This window comes from Molothrus aeneus, unplaced genomic scaffold, assembly GCF_037042795.1.
Source record: "Molothrus aeneus isolate 106 unplaced genomic scaffold, BPBGC_Maene_1.0 scaffold_19a, whole genome shotgun sequence".
NCBI classification, from domain to species: domain Eukaryota; kingdom Metazoa; phylum Chordata; class Aves; order Passeriformes; family Icteridae; genus Molothrus; species Molothrus aeneus.
The window spans coordinates 291537-311280 of record NW_027098863.1 but is presented as its reverse complement, the minus strand read 5'-3'; the positions used below and the strand labels follow the sequence as shown (position 1 = coordinate 311280).

Below are 19744 nucleotides of genomic sequence, written 5' to 3'. Positions count from 1 at the left end.
TGTGAAAGTCCGCCATGTAGATGCCCATGTCCCCAAGAGTAGAGCCAATGAGGAGCACCAAAACAATGAGCAGGTAGACCAGGCAGCAAAGATAGGGGTGTCAAAGATAGACCTAGATTGGGAACACAAGGGAGAGTTATTCCTAGCTCAATGGGCCCATGATGCCTCAGGCCATCAGGGCAGAGATGCCACCTATAAGTGGGCAAGAGACCGAGGGGTGGATTTAACCATGGACAGGATTTCACAGGTTATCCATGACTGTGAGACGTGTGCTGCCATCAAGCAGGCCAAGCGAGTGAAGCCCCTGCGGTATGGTGGGCGGGGGTCCAAGAACAAGTATGGGGAGGCCTGGCAGATTGACTCCATCACACTGCCCCAGACACGCCAGGGCAAGGGCTATGTGCTGACCATGGTGGAAGCCTCCACTGGATGGTTGGAAACCTACCCTGTGTCTCATGCTACTGCCCGGAACACCATCCTGGGCCTTGAAAAGCAGGTCCTTTGGAGGCATGGTACTCCTGAGAGGATTGAGTCAGACAATGGGACTCATTTCAAGAACAGCCTTATCAACACCTGGGCTAGCGAACATGGCATTGAGTGGGTGTATCATATCCCCTACCATGCACCAGCTGCAGGCAAAGTGGAGAGGTACAATGGACTACTAAAAACCCAGCTGAAAGCTTTGGGTGGGGGATCTTTCGAAAATTGGGAGCAGCATTTAGCAAAGGCCACTTGGTTAGTTAACACCCAAGGTTCCACCAACCGAGCAGGTCCTGCCCAGTCTGAGTCCCTGAATGTAATAGATGGAGATCAAGTCCCAGTGGTAGGTGTCAGAGGTTTGTTAGGGAAGACTGTGTGGGTCAATTCTGCCTTGAGTACAGACAAACCCATTCGTGGGGTTGTCTTTGTTCAGGGACCAGGTTGCACGTGGTGGATAATGCAAAGAGATGGAACAACACGATGTGTACCACAGGGAGATCTGATTGTGGGGTGAGAATGATATGCAATATCACTGTTCATTGGATGTTACTGCCATTGTCTGTACATTAAACCATACAGACATGAGATAGAAGGAAATGTGTAAGTGATGAAGGTCTGGGCAAGTGGAAGATGGAGCTTTGAGTGAGTAAGGTGAAAGGGGGGAGCAGATGGAAATTTTGTGTGAATAAATGCATGATGTGTGGTAGTATGTTGATGATATGGGGATAAGGGGTGGAATGTCCTAGGGGGACGTTATGATGCTTGTATCCCCATTCATGTGTTCTGTTAATGTTGGATATTCTATTCTCTACCTTTAAGACTGGCTCTGAAGAGGGAAAGTTTTGTTTTGGTTTTCTTATCAGCCTGGCGGGACACAGACACTACAGCTTTTGCTTTTGCTGCTTTTGCTTTTTGCTTTGCTCTCTCTCACTCTTGCTTGCTTCGCTTCTGCTTGCTTTGCTCATTAGCTAGTTTAGCTAAACAGTCCAAATTTCTTCATGGACCATTTCTCCTTTCCTTTTTTCTGACCATTTCGAACCTGCTCCGGACTGGGACCTGGGAAACACCAAGATTCTGCACCTCGTTGCCTGAAGCAGCTGCCCCAGCGCCGGAGGGACTGAGAACAGAGTGACCACCCCCCAAGAGAGACTTTCTGAATTTATCATCTCTTTTCAGAGTGTTGCCATCCGGTATTGTTCATTTTGTGTGCTGGGGGGTGCTGTGCCTGTTAAATAAACAGGTTCCTTCCACTTCTCTCTATGGAATCCTTCCCAAACCGGTTGGGGGACGGGCCGTGGGGGTTTGCTTACTGGAGGGGCCCTAATTTGGAAATTCTCCTCCAAATTTGCCCTAAACCAGGACAGACTGTCTGGTTTTGGTGTGTGATCCTATGCAATTGGTGTTGGAATTCCCATGCCAGGGCCCAATCTCTTCTCTGTTCTAGATTTTCAACTAGTGACTCTGCTTCTCTGTCAGGGATCTCCCGCTCTCCAGGGATCCTTCTAAATTCTCTTAAGGCTCTTAATGGATTTGCTCTTCTCCAATCCCAATCATGAGTAAGACACCATGCACTCCCCACCAAATGTGACTGGAGAATCCACCATTTGTCTTTACAGCCCCCGGAAAAGATTTTTACCCACGCCTGACAAGAAGATTCCCGACATTTAAGACACTCAGTCTAATTGAATAATTCTCGCCTCACTTCAGCCACTACTGAAAGAGCAAGTGTCAGTTCATTCCAGGTTTTCCACGGCAGAGGGCACTTGAACTCCTGTTCCAGTTGCTGTAGGGGTTTTCTTACCAAGAGTCTCAATCGGTATAGTTCTCTGTCCCCTAATTCAGTCATGCCCGTTCCCAGCTGGCACAGGTTCCTGTGCCTTCCACAGGGTTAGCCATAGGATCTCCAGGGCGACTGGTCACCTCCCAGGGGGTGTCTGCAGTGATGGGTCCTTTCACTCGACTGGCATGTGTCCAGCCTTTTTCAGCAGTTGGGATGGCTGTTTCTGTGGTAAACAGGACAACATAGGGACCTTCCCAGTGGGGTGTTAGGGATGTCTCTTTCCAAGTCTTAATTAGGAGCCTATCTCCAGGTTTAAGCTTATGCATTATTATATCCAAAGGGGGTCTTTGTACCAATAGCCCTTTTCGTTTTAATTCCTCCCTCTGTTTCATTAACTGTTGTATGTAACCCTGAATTTGACTATCTTGGATGCAAGGATGGTTCCCTGGGAGTTCTAAGTCGTAAGGCATTCCATAAAGCATTTCAAAGGGAGAGATTCCCACATCCATCCTAGGTTGGGTTCTAATGTTTAGCAATGCCATGGGTAAACATCTGACCCAAGACATTTTAGTTTCTACCATGAGCTTGGTGAGTTGCTTCTTGATTTCTCCATTTGCCCTTTCCACCCTCCCTGAGCTTTGAGGGTGCCAAGGGCTGTGATATTGCCATTTAGTGCCTAAGGCCATGGTTACCTCTCTCAGTACTTTGTTTGCAAAATGGGGACCTCTATCAGAGTCTAATATTTCTACTAGTCCATACCTAGGGATTATTTCTTCCAGCAGGGTTTTAATCACCACATTTGCAGTAGCCTGCGATGTAGGATATGCTTCTACAAAGTGGGTTAGATGATCTACCAGTACCAAGAAGTACTTGTATCTCCCTACTTTCGGTAGCTCGGTGAAATCTATTTGTACATGTGAAAAAGGTCAGTGGGCTAATTCCCTTCCTCCTGGAATCCTTTCTCGAGCTTGATGTCTGTTAACTCTTTGGCATGTTATACATCTCCTAACTACTTGTTTTGCTATGTCATAAATTCCTATACACATGTACTTAATAGTAAACTGATCTACTGAGGCTTGGGTTCCCCAATGAGTCTGGTCATGCAGCTGCTGCACTATTCTTGGGCCATAGATTTTGGCAGTACCTCCCTATCATCTGGCAATTTTCGAATACCCCCATTCTCTTTTATACCCATTTTGTCTAATTTCTTCTTTTCCTGGGCTCTGAAGCTCAGGACTCAAACTTTCTCATCATCTCGCATTCTCTTTATCCCCTGATCCTGGAATTTTCTGAGAGCAGCTTCCTTTGCCTCTCTGTCTGCTGTGTTGTTTCCTCTGATCAAATGGGAGAGACCCTTTTGATGTCCTTTAACATGTACTATTGCTATTTTCTTTGGGCCTCTTGAAGCTTGTAGTACCTGAGTAATTAGTTCCTGATGTATTAATTCTCTTCCTCAGGAGTTGATTAACCCTATTTCTTCCCAAATTTTCCCAAAAGTATGTACCACTCCAAAGGCATATTTGGAGTCTGTGTAGATGGTCCCAACCTTAGCTTCCAAGAATTTTAGAGCCCGCAATACTGCATACAGCTCACAGGCCTGGGCTGACCAACTAGGACTCAAAGGTCCAGATTCTATTATTTCCAAATTTTCACCTCCCACAATCACATATCCAGAGATTCGCTTTCCCTCAACAACTCTAGAGGACCCATCCACAAATAACCTTTCTCCCCCTTCCAGTTCTTCCTCTTCGAGGTCTGGCCGAATTTTTGTTTTTCTATGCTAGGTAAGCAGTCATGAGTTCAATTCTCCTATGGATCTCCAAACAAGAATTCAGCGGGGTTTTGCAGAGAGGTGGTTTCAAGTATCAACCGAGGGGATGACAGTAAAATGCCCTCGTATTTCAAAAGTCTTGAGTCTGTTATCCATTTTTCTGCCTTTTGTTGCAATACTGCCCATATGTTATGGAGGGTAAAGACTTTCAGTTCTCCTCCATAGGTAATTTTGAGAGCTTCTTCCACTAAGAGGGCTGTTGCCACTATAATCTGCAAACATGTTGGCCATCCTCTACTTACGGGGTCTAGGATTTCAGAAATAAATGCTACTGGTTTTCGACTGCCGGCCCAGTCCTGAGCTGGTACCCCAAATGCTACTCCTGCCTCAGTGTTAACGAACAAATAAAAGGGTCTCCTAACATCCGGGAGGCTTAGCACCGGGGCATTAGCCAATTCCTCTTTTAATTGTTCTGATGATTCATCATCCTTCTCAGTCCATTTCATCAAACCTTCAGCAGTTAGTTTTTCATACAAAAATTTTACTTTACCACTAAAGTTTTCAATCCATTGTCTGCAGTATCCTACAAGACCCAATAGCTGCCTGATTTGTCTCTTATTTCTTGGGGGAGGAAGGGAGAGGATTCCCTTAACCCTCCCTGGGTCTGATGTTTTAGTTCCTTTACTAAGTCGGTGTCCTAGGTACTTCACTTCTTCTTCTGCAAATTGCAATTTACTTTTGGACACTTTCAGCCCCTGGATGCTTAAAAAGTTCAGAAGCTTAATGCTTTCTTCTCTGATTCCTCGCTTTTTCCAGCAATTAAAAGGTCATCTACATATTGAACAATGGTTATTCCTTGGTTTGGGTATAGGATTTCATTATTTGCTCTAGTGCCTGCCCAAAGAAATTCGGGGATTCTGTGAATCCCTGTGGGAGCACTGTCCACCTTAGTTGTTGCTTTCAGTGGGTATCGGGATCTTCCCATTCAAATATAAAATAATCTCTACATTCTTCTTTCAAGGGGCACGCCCAAAAGGTGTCTTTCAAATCTATAACACTATACCAGTGATCATCTGGTTTCAATTGACTGAGCAATGTATGGGGGTTTGCTACTACAGGGAACCGGGCAATGGTTCTCTTATTTATTTCCCTTAGATCATGTACTAATCGGTATTTTCCGTCTGGTTTCTTTACAGGTAAGATGGGGATGTTGAAGGAAGACATGCAAGGTTCCAAGAGCCCTTGTTGTATTAACCATTCTACCTCTGGTTTTAGTCCCCTTCGCCCCTCATCTGACATGGGATATTGTTTTATCCTTACTGGGATTTCTGGGTTTTGAATGTTGACTGTGAAGGGCTCTATATTCAATCTTCCTGCTGTATCAGGGGTATACCAGACTTCTGGGTTGATTTTCTCTTTGTCAGTGACCCAGTAAGGGGCACAACCTGACTTTCAGCTGTTTTTCTTCAATATTTATATTTATCCCGAATTCCACCATTAAATCTCTTCCTAATAAATTGTAATTGGCTTCGGGAACCAGTAGCAGTGATCCTACCCCTATTTTCTTCTCTGATTCTATTAAGACATCTTTAATTACAGGAACCTTGAAGGGTTCTCCTTTTGCCCCAATAACCTTTACTGTGGAAGGTGAAATCTTACATCCCAGGGACAAAGATAGAACTGTTGATCTCTCGGCCCCTGTATCTACAAGGAAGGTTATGGGGGTTTGCTGGGGACCCACCTTAAGTTTTACCAAGGGCTCCAAGGACATTTGGGTCCCCAATAGATAGAGCCCTTGACCCCCTAATCCTCTTTGAACATTTTCTCATCCCTAAGCCTCTTTCGACCTTCCCTCTTCACGTGTCCTTTTCCACCACAATAGTAGCACACTACTCCTTCTCTCCCTCCAGTTGGAGGTCCTCCTAAATCCCGGGACCTCTCCTCATGCCACTTCTTTCTCGTGGTGGAGGATTGTTTCGCTGTCCCTCCCTGACTGCCGCCACCATCATCCAGGAGACCTCGCTGGTCACTGGGATGTCCCCGGTGCCAGCAAGGGATGGGGGGACACCACTGCCCCCCAATGCCCTGAGGGGATGCCCTCCCATGCCAGCAGCCCACTCACCTCCCGGAGATCATCTTGGGTTCCTTCCAGGAGTGCCTGGAAAGGAGAACAAAGGCTGGGTCTGGACTGGACCTTGTGGGGCTGGGGGGACACGGGTGCAGGGAGCAGGGCGCAGGCAGAGGGATGGGAATTCAGGGCCTCCAAGGAGATCTGTTTGAGGTGGGGGGAGACCCAAAGACACTGATCTGGGGTCACTTGAGGGCCCAGGGGACAGGGCTGGGGCTGTGGAAGGAGCAGGGTGTGAGGTACAGGGGAGGAGAAAGGAATTGAGGTGTAGGGACATGGGAGGGCAAGGGAGGGCCTTGGTGGGCACAGAAGAATGAGGACAGGTGGGGACAAAACCAACGGGACTGGGAGATCATTGGAGTATGGGGAGTGAGTCAGGGAATTCTATAGGAGGACCCTGCTACAATGGCCAGGAAGAAAGGCAAAGGATTGAGGGGGGACATGGAAGGAAAGGGCTCAGGAATGGTCAATGGGAGGGTGTTTGGGGACCCTGAATGGGACACAGAGGAGGCACCAAAAGGATGGGAAGGGAGGCCAGAAAGGGCAGGATGTGGGGACAGCGTTTGGCTGGTGCCTCACCTTGGCCGTTGCCGGGGGCACAGCAGGATGGAGAAGAGCAGGGCCACGCTGAGCACAGCCACCTTCATCTTCCTCTGGCTCTGGGCAGCGCTGCCTGAGGCTGCAGCAGGTGAGGAGCACCTTTATCCCTGCCGGGACTCCTCCCTGCACCCTCCCTGCCAGCCCCCAGGCCAAAGCCCGGCTAGGCACAGCCCCCAGCCCTGGCCACAAGCCCAGCCCTGGCACAGAGTCCACCCCACCCCACCTGTGGCACGGATCCAGCCCCCTTGCCTGGCATCCCTCCAGCTTCCTGCACAGGGCAGCTGCCCCTGGAAGGGCCCAGGCACCTGGGGGGCCAAGGGGGGCAGGCAGGGAGCCAAAGGCACCTGGGGACCCTGTGGGGACAGCCCCCAGTCCAACACAATCCATCCTCCAACAGCCCCCAGTGCCAGATCCCCCATCTCCTGCTGCCCCTCCCCTCCCAGAGCTTTCCCTGGGGGACACCCCAGAGCTGAGCCCAGCCCCAAACCCAACATGTGGGAGAACAAGGGGAACAAGGGACATGTGATCAGGTGGCTGATTGGCATCTCAGTCACTGCAGACACTGGGCAGCACTGGGCAATGCTGAGCACCTGCAGACAAGGCTGAGGGCTGGGGAATGCCTCAGGAGTGACAATTCCCACATCCACACAACCCGATATCCCTTTCCCTGCAGATGCCAAACCCCACCAAGCTCTATGCCCACAGCACTGTCCCGAGGGGAATATGCCCTGCCCTGCCCCTCATCCTGTCACACCTGCAGCCACTGAGCCCTCCCAGAGCACCTGGGTCATGGCCCTGGCTCTGGGCCCAGGCCAGCACTGGCCCTGAGCAGGATGTGCCCATCCCAGGGACATGGGGAAGTGGGCACCTGTCGCCAGGCAGCCACTCGGAGCTAATTGGGGTAACAGAGGTGCCCTGTGAGGAGGAGGGGTGTTGGTGCCCTGCCAGCCTCTCTGACAAGCCCTGTTTACCCAGGCCCTGAGGCACCAGGAGCACATTCAGACACCTTGGGCTTCCAAGAAGGAAAATCCACACTGAAGTGCTTCCTGAGAGCTGTCCATGGCTGTGATTCCTGTTTGACATTCCAGGGCATTAGTGAAGGGTTCTGCACATCTCTTTCCCCAGGGACAATGTGCACCCATCAGAGAAGTGTTATGGCCCAGCTGGGAAAACATTTCAGGCCACTGCCTTGATTGTTTGCTCTGGAACTCACCCAAGGAGGCGCAGGGCCCACGGGGGAAAATTTTCCTCAGGGATTTTGCTGCTTTGTGCCCTTGGAGGAGAGACCAGAGTGTCCTCGTGGGAGATTCTTGACCAGATGGACAAGAGCTGTGATGTCATTGGTTTTCTGAGGTCACCTTGGAGAGAAATTGAGGAAGTGTCTGCTGGACCCTAAACACTGAATGAATGGATGAAGGAGATTCTCACTGTCCTGACCCACTATCCAGCAAAACCACAGCCAAGGGAAGAGGCCTGGTGGAATCAGGGGGGAAGGAGACCTTGTTGAGCCTGGTGCACGCCGGGCACTGTGGGGTGATCCCCTGCTGGTGTCCCAGCTGTCAGTGCAATACCACTGCTCTGATAAGACTGGGTCCTTAAGAAACAAAAGAAGTGTTCAAGCTCAGGGGAGGAGGGGATCTGGTCGCACTTCTCTTCTCTGGCAGTTTCTCTCCCAGGGGGGACATTACATGAGAATTGGGATGCGGTAAAGGACAGGGCTGAGGGCAGCTGCTCCCTCTCTCTCTGGGCTTCGCAGGAGGACGCTGGGAGCTGCTGCCTGGGAAAAGGAATTGGTTGCTGCAGGTGGCCAGAGCAGCTTCCCCAGGCAGGTGCTGTCAGGATCCTGCAGCACCGAAAGCGTCTCCACTTGGGGCTGCCTTGACAACTCCCCCAGCCCAGCAGACGCCTAAGCCCGGATGGTGCAATCAAAGCCTCACCAGAGGGACGAGAGGACTCCTCGCAGAGCAGATCCAGCCAGGTTTAGTAAGGGAAAATCCAAGGGCCCAGCTGAAGTGAGGGTGAAGAGGGAAACAGGAGCAAGCAGGAACACAACCTCTGCTGAAGGGAACCAGAGGCAAAGAGCCAGGAGCAGGGCTGGGGCCAGGGTATATAACTGGAGGAAGGCAGGAGGGCTCAGGGTACAAATTATCCAATGGGGAAGGGAGTCAGGGCTGGAGTTAAGGTGGGGTGACACGGGACGCACCAATGGGGGAGCAGAGGGGAGGGGTCTCTCAGGGAAAGCCAATGGAGGAATGGGGAGTACAGAACTTTCTGGAACTGGGGGACGAGCAGCAGTCGATTGACAACAGCACATTCACATAAACAAGCAAAGAACCGTGGGGAATTGCACCAGTCTCTCACCTTAACTTAAACAGTGGTGTCCTCCAATGACATCCCAGGTTCGTCTTCTCCATGGCTGTCTCTCACATCTCCCCCTTTTTTATTTATTAAATAAACATTTCCCAGTCTTTTGTGAATTCTTTTCTTAAAACACATCAGTGCTGCTGAAATGATAACAACTATGAGAAGGACGCACAATAAACTTTTAAGAACGGGGGTCACCCACACAGAAAGGCTCCACTGCATGAGAATTTTGTCCATCATGTCCACAACTTTATTTTCAGTAAGAGTCTTCATTTGCTCTTGCATTTTTTTGATGTTGGCCTGGATCAATATGCTTTTCCATGACAGGTTAAAACAACAAAGTTCTTTGAAATCTTCACAACCATGGCCACGGGAGAGCAGCAGGAAGTCGATGGCCGCTCTGTTCTGAAGGGTGGCATGTCTAGTGGTTTCCTCGTCCGCTAGAAGGTCTGATAAGGCAGCGGATGTAGCCTTGGTCTGCTTACTAAGCCAGCACTCCAGGTGAGAAAGCTCACCGAGGGCCTTCGCAGCTGCAACCCATGGTAGAAAGATGGAAACAGTGACCCTCTTCGTCTTCCCCAATTATAAATTTGGCCATCACAATTTTGATTGAATTGGGAGTACGATCTTTTCTGGGGCGCCAATTGAGTTTCTTGTTTCCAATTTTTAATTTGGGTAGAGTTTGGGGTGAGGGTAGTAAGCTGGCCAAGACTGCAGGGGCCCCCTTTGATCTTCGAGGGGATCCCTGCCCACTCCCTGTCACCACAGATGAGAAACACTCCCTTGGGAAGCACTCTGGGAAACAGAGAGGACTTAGATAATGTTTTGGCAGTATAATTGCACCAGTCAACATCATTGTATCTCTTATCATTTGGTGATATATCTTTTCTCACTATCATCTGTGGTTCAGGTTCTCATGCCAATTTTGTTGGGGTGGCTTGTCGAAAAAGTTGACACAAGAAGTCACTTTGAGGAGCCCGGTAGGTCTAGTTCTTGGAGGTCCTGTGGTGCATGGGGTAAGATCTTCATGCACTCGTCCCAGGTGTCTACCAGGGTGGGCTTCTTACCTGCACAGGCATATTCATTTGGCGACAGGGGGATTCCCACCAGACATGTAGACAGCGGGTCTTTTGCACCTCCCATGGCCTTGCAAAAGTTATCCTGCTTGAGAGATTTCCCGAGTGTGACCCATAGGTTTTCTGTTGGCTGTGGCACGACCCATCCAACCGCTCTTTGGATGCACAGGAGCACAGTGACGGTGGCAGCAGCTGTTAAGGTATTTTGGGGTGTCCTGGGAGTGGCCATCTGCTCCTCCAGTGAGTCAGGTATCGACTGTTCGAGCACTGATAGAAACATGAATGGTCAAGTTAGTTGTCACTGTAATTTTCTTTGTTTTGTCCCTATGGTAGGGAGGGCGAGGGATTGGCAATTGGGGCAGGTGGAGACAATTGCCTTGGCTTGGTCTCTGGAAATCTTAAATTGACCTACTAAAGCTGGAGCATTCTGAGGGAAGAATGCATGGCTTAGACAAGCCTGTTGAAAGACATGTGGTGCAGCGGGGGAAATGTGGGTGGCACTTGCTGCCATTGCTAACAAGTCTGCTCTCCGGTTGCCCTCAGTGATGTATCTTGGCAGCTCTGTGTGCGACCGGACGTGCAGGATGTGATAAGGTTGCTCTCTGTGGGAGATGAACCAAATTAATTCAGAGAGCAAGCTGTAGAATTTTTTATTTTGGACTTCCTTGAGCAGGGCACGCTCTGCCCGCTCTGCTATCCCAGTGACATATGCAGAATCTGTGACTAAATTGAAGGGTTGTTGGAATGTTCGAAATGCCCTCACAGCTGCAGCAAGTTCTGCAGTCTGGGGGGAACCTTCAACAACCTGGATATCAGACTCCCACTTCTGAGTGTCCGGGTCCCTCCAGGTGAACACTGACTGGTGAGATTTGCATGGACCGTCAGTAAACTCCGTGATAGAGTTTTTGAGTGGAGTTTTACTTTTATCTGATTTTGGGGCCAAATGCAGTGAATCTTTAAAAAGTCTGTGTTTAGGATAATGAATTGAAGTTTTTCCAGGATAGCTGTCTAATGGAATTTGCAGATGTTCATCTGTTTGTAATAGAGAATCCAATTGTTCCAAAGTATAAGGGAGGTAAATGCACGCCGGATCGCCAGCTGCGAGGGTCCGGAGGTGATGTCAGCCTTTAATAATAAGTTTGGCTACAAGTTCTGGTAGGGTGGTAACTGTTTGATGTGGTTGGTGCGGCAGAAAAAGCCACTTGATGATGATGAGTGGGGTTTTTGAAGTATCATCCCACTGAAAGAGCAGCACATGGAAGTTTGGGCACTTACCAGAAATACCGAGGCTGAGGGGAAGGGACCGGTCTGTCCGATGTGCCTGGCGGTGTTTGATGGCGCTGGCGACTCTCTCCAAAGCCTCCCAGGCTTCTGGTGTTAGCGAGCGTGGGGAAGCCAGGTCGCCGTCTCCTCGTAGAAGGTCGAAGAGCGGTGCCAGTTCTTCTGTGGTGAGGCCCAGGAGAGGTCGGATCCACGTGATGACGCCACACAGCTGTTGCGTGTCTCTTAATGTCTGGGGGTGCTCGTTGATGGACAGAGTTTGAGGCACGATGGTCCTTCCTGTGATTAAAAACCCGAGGTACTTCCATGGGCTCCATAGCTGGATTTTTCCTGAGCTATCTGAAACCCCGCGCTTTCGACAGCTGCGACAGTCGTGGAAAGTGCTGCGTCTGAGTAAGACTTGGTGGAAGCACAGATTAGTACGTTGTCCATGTAATGTAGGTGTGAGACTCTGTCTGAAGTTTCTCTCATCTGCCTCACCATCGTCATTGGGGACCACTGAAGAAAAGCCCCTTGTCTGAAGTTTCTGGCCCTGTTGGAGAAAGTTACATGCCAAGGGCTCCGAGACCTGAGCACAGCTCCTGGCATTGCTAAGCTATTGTTCACAGGTGTGTTTGCTGTATGCTACACTGAACCCAATGAAAGGAAGAAAGGGCCCCCTTGCCTTTTTGCAACACTAGCCTTGGAAGTTGTCCCACCTCTCGGCCTGGCTGGACTTCTCCTGAGTTGTGGGTGGTCCCCCACAGAAGACCCCTCACTTGTCTTACAACCGCCGTGACAGACAGACTGAGATGTACGAAGCCTCTCCATCAAAGACCGAGACATGAAATCCCTATGTGAAAAGGCCCCCCCCCCACTCTTTCCAAGGACTGAGACTGAGACCCCTAACCTGGGGGAGGTGTGCGGGGGAGGCAAGCTAACCAAAGCAAGATGGATGTTGCAGGTGTGAGCAGTGGACCAAGAAGACGATGGCTCTCACCCACTGCAGAGAACATGGACTGTGTGTACCCTTCTCTAAATACCATTTTTCCCCCAAAAATACAATAGACTACCCTTGATTCGGTTTCAAGTTTTACCCCTTCCCCCATCAACAAAAAGAGTATAATAAGAGTTTGGATGAACTGCAACCCTGATATCTCCCCAGACGTGACCTGGTGAACTCCATTGGCTGGACATCAAAGGACTTCGCCGTTCTACGTTTGGTAGCTTTATACCTTCCTTTCTCTTCCTCCCTCTTTTTCCCTTTTCCCCAATTCCTCCCCAATGCATTTTCTTGTGGTTATTCAATAAAGGTACATTTGTTCTGATTATCACTGCAGCCCCCTGTACCGTGTCGGTGTTTTTTGCACTCTGAGATCAACCCATGAACCATCACGAAACCCGTTCGTAAGGATGGATTGTGACACTTGCATACATACTATAGAAACCTTCTATCAAACCTTAAAAATTCTCTACAAATTCATTTCCAACATTACTGGGTCTGGCACTGCCCAGATCTGGTGTTTGCTGCCACCTCCAGTGCCCAGATCTGGAAATTCCCTTGTTCCGGCAGAGCCAAGTCCAGCAATTTTCTGGTAAAGAAAGCCAAAATCTGGCAATTTCCCACTGCTGACACTGGCAATGCCAAGATCTGGTGTTTGCTGCCACCACCCGTGCCCCAGTCTGGACATACTCGGTTCTAACACAGCCCAAGTGCAGCAATTTTTTGGAAAAAGAAGACAAAACGCAGCAATTTCCTGGTGCCAAGACTGTCACCACCCAGACCTGGTGTTTGATGGCACCGCCCATGCCCAGATCTGAACAGTTCCCTGTGCCACCACAGCCCAAGTACAGCAATTTGCTGGCAAAGAAAGCCAAAACCAGGCAAATACCTGGTGCCCACACTACTCCGATCTCGTCTGTGCTGACACCACCAGTGCCCAGATCCGGAATTTTTCAGATGCCTGCACAGCACAATTCCAGCAGTTTGCTGGCACAGAAAGGTCACATTTGGCAATTTTCCAGTGCCAGCACATTCCCCGCCAAGATCTGGTGTGCGCTGCCACTGCCAGTGCCCACATCTGCCCAGTGCTGGCACGACCCAAATGCAGCCATTTTCTGGCAAAGAAAGCCCAGACCCGGCAGCTTCCTGGTGCTGCCACCAGCACCACTGTCTCTGTCTCTCTGGGAGCCTCTCAGGAACCCTGGGCCAGTCCCGAGTCGGCAGACACTGGGGGCAGCCCCGACACGGCCGACAGCGGGGAGACACTCTCTGTGCCCCGAGGGTACTGAGGGCACCTGGGCTGGTCGCCTCTGCAGCACAAGAGACACCAGAGACATCGGTAGAAGATAAAGGGCCGACTCTTAGCAGGGGTTAATCCAAGGTTTTATTCCAGATGTCCCAAAGGAGCCCCTACACCTCAGGGGCCTCCTGCCGAGAGCCCGGGAGATGTGCCAAGGTTACATTTAAAGGGAGGTGGAAACCCAAAGTAGAGAACATTTGACTAACCAAGAAGTGACCCTAAGGGATGGGTACTGGGGGATGGACATTTAGGACAGCATATGGGGCAAGGCTTGGGGGGCTGACCCCTGGCCTCTGGCTGATCACTCGACATCCTGGACCAAAGCTTCTAGAGGGAGGGGATGGGATGCTGAGTGATTGACAGAGAGCCAGGGTGGGGATTTGGGGATGATCTCAGCAAGGGCAAAGGATTACACAGGGAAAGGGAGGGGGATACCATCTGCGATGAACCATTTGGGAAAAATACGGGGGTACAAAATCAAAACTATCGCAAAGTATTACAAAGTATAAAAACACACTACAACACACCACACAGATCTGGTGCCTGCTGCGCAAGTGCCCAGATCCGGAAATTTCCCAGTGCTGGCACAGCCCAAGTCCAGCAATTTGCTGGCACAGAAAACCAAAATCAGGCAATTTCCTGATGCCAATACAGGCGCCCAGACCTGGTGTTTGCTGCCACTGCCAGTGCTCACATCTGGATATTTCCCCGTTCTGGCAGAGCCAAGTCCAGCAGTTTTCTGGCAAAGAAAGCCAAAATCTGGCAATTCCCTGCTACCGTCATTGGCAATGCCAAGATCCGGTGTTTGCTGGCACCACCAGTGCCCAGATGCGAGAATTTCCCGGTGCCGGCACAGCCCGAGTCGAGTAATTTTCTGGTAAAGAAAGCCAAAACCAGGCAAATACCTGGTGCTGGCCCCACCCAGATCTGGTGTTTGCTGGCACTGCCAGTGCTCAGATCCAGCAGTTTCCCTGTGCCAGCACAACCCAAATGCAGCAATTGTCTGGCAAAGAAAGCCAAAACCCGGCACTTCCCAGATCTGGTGTGTTGGGGTTGGTTTTAAGGAAGGAGATCTCGGCTTAAGGGCGTGGGAAAACCCTCTTTAGTTGGGGTCAGCAGGAGCTCCCGCCCATAATCCTCTTGTTCAGTTATGCAGACTGCTACTAGAAAGTTCTGAGTTCTCTTTGCTACCATTGGTTACATTTTACTGCAAAAATTGTAATATTCATAATCCTTCCTTCCTCTTGGATCCTTCCCTCAGATCCCACCCTAACCCCTCCCCATATATAAATGTATAAATATCTCTGCAGGACCCTGGGCCCAGGCTTTTTTCTGCTTTGCTCTCTGTACTGTGCACGCTGTCCTGTTTGTTGTGTTTGCCTTCATTAAAGTTCTGTTTCCAGACAAGCAGATGAAAGCAGTCTCTCTCTGTAAAGTGGCCAGAGCTGGTTCTCAGGGAAACCACTGGCCAATGGTCCTGACGAGGACCAGAAGGTTTCACTGGTGTTTGCTGGCACCGCCAGTGCCCAGATCTGGAAATTTCCCTATTCTGACACAGCCCAAGGGCAGCAATTTGCTGGCACAGAATTCCAGAACGCTGCAACTTTCTGCTACTGGCTCTGGCACTGCCCACATCTTGTGTTTGCTGTGCCAGTACCCAGATTTGGAAATTTCCCAGTGCCAGCAGAGCCCAAATCCGTCAGATTTCTGTCGCTGCCAACAACAACACCCAGATCTGGTGTTTGCTGGCAGCGCCAGCGCCCAGATCTGAAAACTTCCAGGTGCCAGCACAGCCCAAGTCCAGTGATTTGCTGGCACAGAAAGCCAAAAGTTGGAAATTTCCAGGTTCTGGCTCCAGCACCATCCAGATCTGGTGTTTGCTGGCAGCGCCAGTGCCCAGATTTGGAAATTTCCTGGTGCCTTCACAGCCCAGGTCCAGCAATTTGGTTTTAGCTAGCTTAGGCAGAGAAGTTCCTGGGACTGTGACTTTCCTTTTTCTTGGAACTGTTTAAACCTGCTCTGGACTGAAAACCCAGAAAAACACCAGCACCTCACACCTGTGGCCCACCAAGGTCTGGGACGCTGCATTCCAGCACCAGAGGGACTTAGAAGAGACCGAGTGAGCCAACTACACCCCACAAAAAGGACTTTCTGAATTTGCCATCTCTTCAGCACTGTCAGAGGTTGTATTTAATATTATTCATTTTTCATGCTTGGGAATACTTTACTTGATAAATAAACTGGGGTTTTATTAACTTTTCCCAAGGGAAGTCTTTTTCTGAACTAGTAGGAGGAGAGGCCACTTGAACTTGCTTTCTAGATGGACCCCTTTTGGAGGTTTCCTCCCAAAATTTGCCCTAAACCAGCACAAAGAGTCACAATGGAAACTTCACCAGTGGCACAACACCCCAGCCCACCAGGAAAAGAAAGGACATGTAAAGTTCTCCAAACATTTGTCCTGCTTTGCTGCAAAAGTCCTGCTGCAGACACTGTGCAGTGTGGAAAGCCAAGAGAAGCTGGAGCTGGTGGCAAATCTTGGGACAGAAGCTTGACCTTCTTCTCCAGGAGAGATTCTTGGGAAGAGCAGACAGGAGAAGATTCCTGGAAAACTGGAACAGCTTTCCAGAAGTGAAATGTAAATGAAAGAAACAATCCAAGATGTTTTCCTCTATTTATTTCTATGCTCCCCTTTTCCATGTGGCATTACTTCTCCATCCCAGTAATTCCAGATGCACTGCACCTCTAAGATCAGTGGCTTAGTGATTTTTAGACACTCTAAAATACCATGAGGCACACACAGTTTTCCTTCCCCTGTTTTTACTGGAAGGCAACACTGGAGATGTAAGTGCAGTGCTGGGCTCAGGTAGGAATCCTAGCCCAAGGGAAGGTGTCCCGACAGTGTTTGCCCCTCAGCCAGGCCAATGCAGAGCAGCAAGCGAGGGGATTGCTGTGCCAGTGTGCAGGAGTCAGGGCTCTGCACCTGGGCTCAAGGCTGCAAAGTTCCCGTGTTTGGACAGTCTCAGGGGCTGTGCCCGGGGCGCGCGGGGCTCGAACGTGGGGCTCGTGGGGCGAGCGGGGAACGGACACGGGGACGAACGGCCCCGGTGCTTCAGTTGCAGCGGCGGCAGCGGCGGCAGCAGCAGCGGCGGCAACAGCGGCAGAAGCAGCAAAGCAGATACTCGATAAGGCTCTTCCTCTTTCTCTCTTTCTTTCTCTTTCTCTCTTTCTTGGTCTTTCTCTCTTTCTGTCTCTGAGTCTCCCTTTCCCGCTGTCGGGCACCCTTCTCCCGGGGTCCCTTGCCCGGCGTCCCTCTCCTCTCCCCGCCTCCCTCTCCTCTCCCCGCCTCCCTCTCCCCCTGCCGGGCCGGGCCATGCCCCCGGCCCGCCCCCGGCCCCGGGCGGGGCTGCCCCGTGCCCGGCCCCGCCCGTCCCGCCGCGGTCTCGCCTCCGCCCGGCTCTGGCCGTACTGGCGGTGGCGCTGCTGGGCAGGCATCAGTGCCTGGTGCGGGGGCGGCATCGCCGCCCTTCGCCTCCGCCTGGCCCGAGCCCGGCCCCGGCCCCGGCCCCGAGGCAGGCTCCAGCCCCGAGCCCGGCCCCGGCCCCGGCCCCGGTTCCTCCCGGGGCCCGCGGAGGACACAGGTGGCGCGGCCGCTGCCGCCGCCTCCGCTGCGGCTTCCCTGGCCCGAGCTCCGCCGCTCGGCAGCGCGGCCGCCGGCCCCGAGCCTCCGGTGCTGCGTTCCGAGGAGCGAAGGCCTGGGCATGGCCGGCCCGGGGCGGCTGAGGGGCGCTCGGGGGCCGTTGCTGGCGCCGGGCCGAGCGCTGACAGCCGCGTCCCGCCCGCAGGGACGGCGCACGAGGCCCTGCAGGAGCGCTACCGCCTGGGGTCGCTGCTGGGGCGCGGAGGATTTGGCAGCGTCTTCGCGGCCACGCGGCTCTCGGACGGCGCCCCGGTGAGCGGCGGGGCCGGCGGCGGGCGCAGGAGGAGGGGGCGGAGGAGGAGGAGGAGGAGGAGGAGGATGGGGCTGGGCAGGGCGGGCGGCGAGCTGAGCCCGCTGCTGTCCTTGGCTTGCAGGTGGCCATCAAGAGGGTGCCACGGAACCGCGTCCGGCACTGGGGCGAGCTGGTGAGTGAGCGGGGCCAGCGGCAGCAGCCGGGGCTGCCGGGCGGGGATGAGCCGAGGCCCGGCACGGTGGAAGCCGCCAGGACGCCTCGAGGGGGAGCGGGCGTGGGCGCAGAGCATCCCGGGCTGGCTCAGGGCTTCCCCAGGCCTGGCACGGCATCGGCCCCACTGAGGGCATCGTGCTCCTCCCGCAGCCCGATGGCAGCAGGGCCCCTCTGGAGATCGTGCTGCAGGCCAAGGTGTCCACTGGCTTCCCTGGTGTGGTGCAGCTGCTGGAGTGGTTCGAGCTGCCCACCCACATCGTGATGGTGATGGAGCGGCCAGAGCGGTGTCAGGACCTGCAGCGTGTCATTCGGGCACGGCGGTTCGTGCCCGAGGAGGTGGCGCGGGAGCTGTTCCGCCAGGTGCTGGAGGCCGTGCGGCACTGCACCAGCTGCGGGGTCCTGCACAGGGATATCAAGCCCGAGAACATCGTGCTTGACCTGGCCACCGGGCAGGCCAAACTGATTGACTTTGGCTGTGGCACCTACCTGCAAGAGACAGCCTACACTCACTTTGCAGGTGAGCCCACGTAGGATGTACTCCTGGTCCTGGGATCTCATGGCCCAACATCTCCCAGCCCAAGCTGGTTGTGGCAGTGGGGATTCTCCCTTTTGCTGCCAGTCAGGGGACTGAGTCTTCAGCTGAATTGCTTTAGAGCGGGGCTGGGTGGGGAGCCATCTTCCAGGCCTGCTGGCAGCCTTTGCCAGCCACTCTGCCCAGGACTGGGACTGGGCTGGGGCAGCCAGCCCGACCAAAACCCCCGTGCATGGGGGTAGCAGAGAGGGGGGTGGAACCTGTGCCCCAGGCAGTTTGGTGTGCAGGTGAGAGGAAGGGCTTGCACTGCTCAACTCTCCCTGTTTGCCTTTGCTTCCTAATATTTTTGGGGCAATGCAGGCAGGGAGCATAAGGGCATGTTTTCCCCAGCACAGAGAGGGTTTTTCCTTTGCATGTCATGGTCAGGCTTAGCCAGGGCTTCCTCTGCCCTCTTCTGACACCAGTGGCTTCTTTTCCAAGCCTAAGTTTGTGCACAAGTCCCAGGTGCTGGCGAGAGGGCAGTGGTCACCCTGTGTGCCACTGATGCAGCCCCCACAGGCCCAGGTTTGCTGGGGCCAGGCTCTGGGAGCAGCAGCATCCCCCTGCTGAACTCCATCTGTATTCCATAGGAACGCCGTCCTACAGCCCCCCGGAATGGAATGACTTTGGCTGGTACCATGGCGAGGCAGCAACGATCTGGTCCCTGGGCATCCTGCTGCACCAGATGGTCTGCGGGGAGCACCCTTTCAGGAGGGGCCGGAACCTCAGCTGGGGCCAGCTCCCGCTGCCACAAGGGCTCTCTCAAGGTGGATCCTCTTCTCTGGGCACGGGGGGAATCCCAGTGCTGGGAGGCAGCAGCGGGCTCATGAGCATCCCGCTCTGGCAGCTGCTGAGGAGGTGGCACATGTCCTGCTCTCCTCCAAAACAGGGAATTGATGGGAAAGTTTAGGCCCAGCCCTGAGCGCATCCAGCAAGGCCTGGGCATGGCAATAGTGGGGCAAAGCAGACAGGAGCCTTCTCTGGCTGACCGGCAGTTTCTGCTTTCTCTGCCCAGAGTGCAAAGATCTGATCTGGTGGTGTTTATCCGTGAACTCCTTGGACAGACCCACATTAGAAGACCTGTTCTGTGATCCTTGGGTGCAGGATATTCCTCGGCCGTAGAAGAAGGGAGAGAGCCACAGGCACACTTTGATCCAGGGCCCTGGTAAGTTGCAGCTCCACACATGCCTTGGCAATCAGAAGCAAAGGAACCCAGACCTTTTTGTGCTTTCTGTGTCTCTGCATGGG

At 52.5% G+C, this 19744-nt stretch overlaps 1 protein-coding gene across 1 annotated transcript; it reads left to right on the top strand.

Annotated features, from left to right (window-relative positions):
• Nucleotides 1-229: 229 nt before the first annotated feature.
• Nucleotides 230-19645, top strand: LOC136569696 (serine/threonine-protein kinase pim-2-like). The gene is made up of 6 exons (XM_066570059.1): nt 230-648; nt 17018-17711; nt 17834-17884; nt 18076-18442; nt 19087-19263; nt 19512-19645. The coding sequence occupies exons 1-6, from the start codon at nt 230-232 to the stop codon at nt 19616-19618; spliced, it is 1815 nt and encodes a 604-aa protein (XP_066426156.1). The 3' UTR covers nt 19619-19645.
• Nucleotides 19646-19744: the final 99 nt, after the last annotated feature.